The sequence below is a fragment of the Spinacia oleracea genome, chromosome 4, assembly GCF_020520425.1.
Source record: "Spinacia oleracea cultivar Varoflay chromosome 4, BTI_SOV_V1, whole genome shotgun sequence".
Taxonomy (NCBI): domain Eukaryota; kingdom Viridiplantae; phylum Streptophyta; class Magnoliopsida; order Caryophyllales; family Amaranthaceae; genus Spinacia; species Spinacia oleracea.
The window spans coordinates 30,221,483-30,228,877 of NC_079490.1; the positions used below are offsets into that span (position 1 = coordinate 30,221,483).

The 7,395-nt window shown below is 37.3% G+C and overlaps 1 protein-coding gene across 4 annotated transcripts; it reads left to right on the forward strand.

The window, feature by feature from the left end:
• Positions 1-273: 273 nt before the first annotated feature.
• Positions 274-7,155, forward strand: LOC110774785 (uncharacterized). Of its 4 annotated transcripts, XM_021979373.2 has the most exons (7): positions 274-1,319; positions 3,639-3,709; positions 3,910-4,000; positions 4,425-4,679; positions 4,963-5,250; positions 5,342-5,423; positions 6,817-7,155. In XM_021979373.2, exons 1-3 carry the CDS (start codon positions 585-587, stop codon positions 3,920-3,922), a joined length of 819 nt encoding a protein of 272 aa, XP_021835065.1. In that variant the 5' UTR covers positions 274-584; the 3' UTR covers positions 3,923-4,000; positions 4,425-4,679; positions 4,963-5,250; positions 5,342-5,423; positions 6,817-7,155. The 4 variants fall into 4 exon arrangements, with proteins under 4 accessions (XP_021835065.1, XP_056682706.1, XP_056682708.1 ...); XM_056826728.1 differs by having other exon boundaries at positions 5,342-7,155; XM_056826730.1 differs by lacking the exon at positions 5,342-5,423.
• The last annotated feature ends 240 nt before the right edge of the window (positions 7,156-7,395 follow it).

Consider the following 7,395-nt stretch of genomic DNA (forward strand, 5'->3'; position numbering starts at 1 on the left):
TTGGGTAGCTTGGACGGCGATGGTGGTGGAGTAACGTTAGCTAGGCTGTCATAATTGATTTGAATGAGTTTGCAATGTCGATTTTATTTTTAGTGAAGACGATTCAATATACCCACCTCCCCTTGGGTATGAGAATTCTATACCACATACCGGAGGAGTTTTAGAGGTGGGTCCACTGATTTTAAATTTTATAAAAATAATTAACCAAACATCAAATATGAGGTTAGATGATTTCAAACCCATACATGGTTTCAAAATATGTTAAATCACACCCTTAGTGATTTAATTTCCATTTGTCTACTTGGCCAGGCCCAAATTTGTAGCACGGTTTCGTATAAATGCTGTGCAAGTGTGAAATACGAAGTACAGAGTATCTTCTTCAACTTAATTTCAGTTTTCTGGCAGAAAAACTTTGATACAATTAGCAAGTTTGCTTGGGAAACGTGAATATTAGATTGAATTCCCGTTTCCCATTCGTTTCCGGAACGCGTTTTTCGGTTTCCCCGTTCCAGGACGTTTCGTAAACGGTACGTTGTGATTTTTTTGGCGTTTCCGAGCACCGTAGTAGCCACATCTGTAGAAGGATGGGAGAAAGAAAGGTTTTGAACAAATACTATGCTCCAGATTTTGATCCAATGTTGGGCATGTCAATTCGCTGTAGTAGTTGCGGTAATTATATCAACAAAGGAACGAAATTCAACTCTAGGAAAGAAGACGTGATTGGCGAGACATACTTGGGAATCCAAGTATTTAGATTTTACTTCAAGTGCACAAAGTGTTCGGCGGAGTTGGTGATAAAGACAGACCCTAAGAATTCAGATTATGTGGTTGAGGCGGGTGCAACACGTAATTTTGAACCGTGGCGGAATAAAGACGAAGAAATTGAGAAGGAAAAAAAGAAACGAGATTCTGAAGAAATAGGAGATGCAATGAAATCTTTGGAGAATAGAAGTTTGGAGTCAAAAAGGGACATGGATATCCAGGCAACCCTTGATGAATTGAAGTCTATGAGGTCAAGGCATGCGACAGTCAACATAGATGGAATGTTAGAGGCCTTGCAGCGCACGGAAAAGGAAAAGAAGCTTGATCTGGATGAAGACTTTATCAAGTCAATATTTAATCAGCAGTATGTGCCAAGGATTGATGATGATGATGATGATGAATGGGATGATGACAACTTGTTTGAAGAGATAGAAAAACACAAGGTGAAGAAACTAAAACTTTCCAAAGATGCTAGAAAACGTAAACCCACCTTTCAGCCTCCACCTGTACGATTCATGGCCAAGAGAAAATCACCAGATGACAAAGTACCTGTCAAGGTAGATACTGCCCTTAGTGGTGGACTCCACTCTCTGTGTCAGTTGTATGACAGTGACTAAGCAAACTAGATATCCTACTCTCTCTAGGTTTCCAAAGTTGTTTCTAAGTGGTGTTTTCAGTTTTTAAAATCCTGTGGTTTTCAGGGTATTTGATGGTTTATGCATTATTTCATTTGTTCTTGGGTTCTTTTGATGATTCTGATTTCAATTGGATTTCTATGTATTAAAATTTTGATTTTAATGTTGTTTTGTTCAAGTTTTGACTGATTGCAGTGATCTCTCTGTCTGTCTAATTAATGTTTTAATTGATTTGTCATACTCAATTATTTTGTTGCTCGAGTATATATTAAACAATTTTGATGTGCATTACTTGATGGGAACTGTTCATTTAGTTTAAGTGCTTGTTTAGTATATAGTGTAACCTTGAAGTTGCTTCTTTGGTTCCTGGGAAAAGACATTGTTTCTAGAATTGTGCGCACGTAGCGTTGGACCATGATAAGAGGCTGGTCTGCTTAGTTGTTTTGATCAATGATATTACTTATACGGCCCGTTTGGTAACCGGCCATAAATGGTGTCAATGGGAATGATTTTATATGTAAATTTGTAAGGAAAATCAACAACCATTCTCATGGTAATGATAGTTCACTCAAAATTATCTCTTTTTCTTTATAAATTTACATTACCATCCATTACCATTTGGGGAGTGGTATTAGGTGGGAATGCAAGTTTATGAAGAAAACCACCAATTTTGAGACAAAATTTCATTACCATGGACATCATGATAGTTATTTTCTTGCCAAATAACACTTAGATTTATTCCCATACCCACCATTATTACCGGCTACCAAACGGGCCGATAAGTCTTCATGTAACTAGTTTGGAGCCTTGTCTTGTTTTTGTCACGATGGTAATAGTTTAGTTCCTCGGGTAATTCTTTGAGCGTTTAGATGATCTAAACTAATGCTTCCTTTTATATGAGTACTTTTCATTTATGCATTCTTGTGGAATGTTTAAATGCTTTTCCTAAGGTGAACCCATAGGTCAGTATAAAACAAAGTAATTGATACTTTTACTGTTTGGTGTAGTAGAATTGTAAATGTTGATAGTAGGTTTTCTGTTTTACCATGTTAATAAACCGAATCAGTATTTGATTATTATGACTTTAACATTATCTAGGTGGATAGGATATTGCTGATTGATTATTCCTTGTGCTAATGCAGCAATAGTAACAAATGTCCATCTGTTGCTCTCATATATGTTTCAGATTGGTACCTATCATAATGTGAGCATCTTCATTGACTTGCTATTCTTTGACATCATGCATTTCTCATTCTCAATAGGAACTGCTATCCCAGGATTTGGTCACTTTTTTCCTTATGTAGATTTGGTCACTTGGTTGATGTTTATTCCTGAAATGTACCCACACTGTCGATACCTTGATGGACTTGGTTGGAAATTTATATTCAATAATTCTTGGCATATGAATGACTATGCAAGTTGTTTTTATTTTTATTACTTGTGAGTTGTTTCTTCAGAGGAACTGACCTTAGTTCGTTCTCTGGCTTAGTCAGGAGTCAATTGTGGCTTCTTTTCCTTTGATCTTTCAGGAAATTTGTGCTAAACCTTGCAGTACTCCAGATTTTTCTTTATTGATACCAAGTATATATGAAAGAAATATTAAAAAGGAATCTCTAATCTGATACTCCCGTTTAGATGCTTCTTTCCGGTCAAATATACTGAAAAGATAGGAGATAGCACTCCTTCATTCTACTGCAGGCGTGTATGCAAGATGTTTTATATTCATTTGTTTATATTATTGTGAGTTTTTCTTCAGACCAACTGTTCTCAGGCTTAGTCAGGATTCAGTTGTGGCTTCTCCTTGGATCTTTATTTAAGGAAATTTGTGTAAATTGCAGAGATCAAGATATTTCTTTATTTATATTTAATGTATATGAAAGGGGAGGATGGGCTGGGAAGAAATATTAAGAGGCCGGGAATCTCTAATTTGATTTTAGGTGCTCTTTTCCAGGGGAAGCCACTTTTTTCAAATTTTCTGAAAAGATAGGAGATAGCACTCCTTCAAGTTCATTCTGCCTGCACGCGTATATGCTTTCCTTTTGTTCAGTTCTTCAGCTACTTCTTAGACACTTGATTCTTTATTAGTCCACACGGTCTTTGGCATTTGGTTGAAGATTTTCTTTACTTGATTTTATCCTTTAAATAGTGCATTCTCCCTATTTACATCCAACGGGCATGGCTTCTGCTTTTGTATGTTTTCCGTTGGTCCACTTAAATAGTGTTTGGTTGAACATTACCCAGGAACCAATAACACTGCTCAGAATCATTGGAAAGGAGCTTGGTGGCACAACAGCCTCAATGGGTTCATTCAGGTTCATGGGTTCTTTATCTCAGTTATCTTCTTTTCAAAGTTAAAGCACTCTAATTTATCTTCAACTTTAATATAACTGTAATACCGAATTGCCTGAAGTTTGATAAATTCATCTTAAACTTAAATGTAGAATTGCCTGAAAGTTGGTCTGTTTTAAACTTGTATGTACAAGTATATCAATACTTTAGCTTGCATTGACAGGTTTTGTGGATGAATATGCATCAAATGGAAAGAAGGGCACTTATTATTTGAAATTTCAAGGCCTTTGAGAACCATGGATTGGTTTCAACAGGTATTTTATCATTCTCTGTTATTACTTTTAAGTAGGTTCTTGAACTTGTGATTTGACTTCATATACCTCGGGATGCTATAGCTACGTACGTGTGCATGCTTATTTTTCGTTTATGATGGGATCCTTTATAAAGAGGCATCATATAAAGTTGATGTTGTGGTTATGGTATGAGGAATTGAGGACTTTGTGCAGGCCTTCCCACTTGGCCGTTAGTTGCACTAACTCATCATGTGTGAAACATTTTATTCAATTATCTAATTTACAACCTTTGGTGCTTTTATGATGTAGATTATATTGCACCAAAAAACACTAGCTAATGCTACCCATTTGGTGTTTACTATCAGTTTCAGCCATTTGTGCTACAAGTATCAGTACTCGCTGCATGATTTTAGTTGAGAATGAATTGTTCCTCTTGTAATGGCAGGATGCTCAATTCAAGATTGGTGACACGAGCAACTTCTCAGCCTCTTTTTGGTACCCAATAGATGGTAATCCATGGCATGGTTCTGGACATTACACGGTCAGGTGTGAATGTGTGATTGGCTACCACTGAATTTTATCTCTGGAGTCTGGAGGATCTACACTTACTGGATCCAGGACTGCAACAACAAGCTCCTGGGATGCAGCTGTTGCCTTCTCTCTCCTACTCTCTGTAACAACAAGCTCCTGGGATGCAGAGGTAAGTACTCCGTCGAACTCTAATTCCTGGGAAATGTGACTGATTAAGTTCCTGCCAAATTCAATTCAGTTGATTCTCATCATAATACTCCCTACTTACTACTGAAAATTCAGGCAATAACCTGCATTACTGGACATTTTCTGAATATCTGACAATATATACACCCTACTATCACACCAGATTTTCCAAATGAAAGTAACAAGGAAAAGAAACACTCATTATTTACATGAAATGTAGGGAAAATCTCAGACTTAATTCATATGCTAATGAAAATAAGTATCAGATGTTCTCATTGAATGGAGCACATCCCAGGATCATTACAGGGAGGAGAATACGCTACAGCAACTAGCTGCACTCCTTGCAACAAGACCTATTACAGGGCAATGAGCACGGATACATAGCGGTGTCCCACCCCTTCTGCTGCGGATCACTGTATGATCGACATGAGCTACAGTTGTAGAACGGCCCACGTCTTTGCGGTTTTGGTGGACCTACACTCACGATTTCTGGAGTTTGTCCAATCTTCTTGAGGGCCTTAAAGATTGGCACTGGCTCAACCTCCCCAACAACTGTAAGAATACCCTTGTTGTCATCCATTTCCAGATTTTTCTACACCTGTTTATATAAACATATATGGATTATATGCAACTTTTGTATTGTAGCCTTTGCAGGTGTTAATTCGAAAATGCTACAACCTAAAAATTTGTGCTCTCATATTACGCACCTAAAATTTTGGCGACTGCAGTAAGAATTTCTTTCTGACTCTTCTTGCTGCTGGTATTCACCTTTATAACGGTTCTCTGCATCACAATATGGGTTGGTTTTAAGACATAATGTTAGTAGGAATTAAGAAATAAAAACAATACAAAACCCTGCACATTTAATGTATAATCTAAAAACCATAAGTTATTTACCTTTTTCCCCACTTCTGCCCGTCAAGAATAGCAAGGCGCGCATAATTCAACTGATATTGATATGTTTCTGGTAATTTAAGAATCCAAAAAAGAGCATGAATCTATCCGGAAATTTCTCACTTATTCTTTGCGGATGACGCCCTCTTTTTCATATGATATTGTTTAACAATTTATGAATATTGTTTTAACAATTTATGATATTGTTTTATTTGATTCCAAGTTCATTCTCTCGATTGATTTTACTCTCTTCTGATAAGAATATGAGGAGCATAAGATGGTTAAAAGAGATAGAGCAGCGATAGGTTAGCGATAAGGGGGTCTTGTGGTTTCCCGGAGCTGGCGTTTCGATTGACCGGAGTAATTTCAGGTGGGTGAACGGAGAACTTTTAGGTGGGTGACCGACTATTCGGGCGAATATAGAGAGCCTCAGTTGTGTTTTTGCGTGGTGATTCAGGGATGGTGTTTTTGCGTTATAGGTGTTGGTGGTTTAGGAATTCAGGGGTGGTGGTTCGTTGGGGGAAGCGCAGGTTCGGTGCGGTGTCGTTGGTAACATTAGACCTGATTATTGGACAGGGTAGTCCAATGGATATAGGGTTAGGGTCAAGTTAATAGGGTTTTTATCGGGCAGGACTCTTATTGGACATGGCCTTTATTGGACAGGGTCATTATAGGGTCAAACTTATACTACAATTATTTTGAAAATTAAAATAGTAATGATACAAAAAATTACGTGTATAGCTTCGTATTCACTTGTACTTGCACATGGCTCTTTTGTTTTTCATTTTTCATTGCTCGTTTATTGACCAGCCCACTAATGACCCGCTATTGACCCGCAACCCGCTTTTGACTAGCCCATTATCGACCCGCTAAAAATGACCCTTTCAATACCCGACCCTTTTTTGACCCGCACCGACCCTGACCCGACCCGCCCAATAACCAGGTCTAGGTAACATACATATCCTCATCTTAGTAAGGCATAAAAACTGCTCCATAGAAAAAACGATGAAGTGTTCTACAATAGAAGATAGATGATGTTGAAACTGATGAGTTTTGGGCAAAAAATTTCATGTGTTTGTTTTATTTGTTTCTTTGGGTTTCTTCCTGTAAATTGGTGTGGGTTTTTTGTTTGTAATGTGACTTAAAAATATGTCGTCATTGATTTTGAGATTGATAAAAGTACACCTATTTTTTTATACATTTGACTACTTTATTTGTATTTGCAGATAGTTGGACAGGCAAATTAAATGCAATGCTGAAACACGACAATAATGTGAACGGATTGGAGGATGTTGTTTGACATTGTCGGTACCGGTGGCGATGGCACAAACACTATAAATATCTCTACATGCGCCTCTATATTGGTTGCCGCTTGTGGTGCCAAAGTATTCGATTAAATATCATAGCGAGAACATCTATCTTTCCCGCCTCCTTGGTCTCTTATACTCTTACCGTTCACCAGCTAGTGTTGAGCATAAGCCACAATTCGTATGAATATATCATTGTACACTTACTAGCACCGTCTAATTTCTTCCGCATTCGTCATAAGTCTATTTGTTTTTAAACATTGAATTGTCTTCACGTCTTCTTTTTTCTTTCTGATTGTATGACCATTTCCCTTTTTTTTTCCTATTTATTCTATGATTTTCATTATGATATTTTTTTGGCATGGTTTTTTGATTGCGCAGTTAGAGCCGATTAAATCATACAGTTCGAGTATGAGATATCGAATGTAGGTACTCCGTAATACTTCCTCCGTTTCTGTATAGTTGCAACACTTTTCTAAAATGGAAATGTCATAATAG

Coding starts and splice junctions, on each gene's coding strand:
- LOC110774785 (XM_056826728.1), top strand. CDS start 585: ATGGGAGAAAGAAAGGTTTTGAACAAATACTATGCTCCAGATTTTGAT. Junction 1,320..3,638: donor ATGACAAAGTACCTGTCAAG/GTAGATACTGCC, acceptor AACATTACCCAG/GAACCAATAACACTGCTCAG.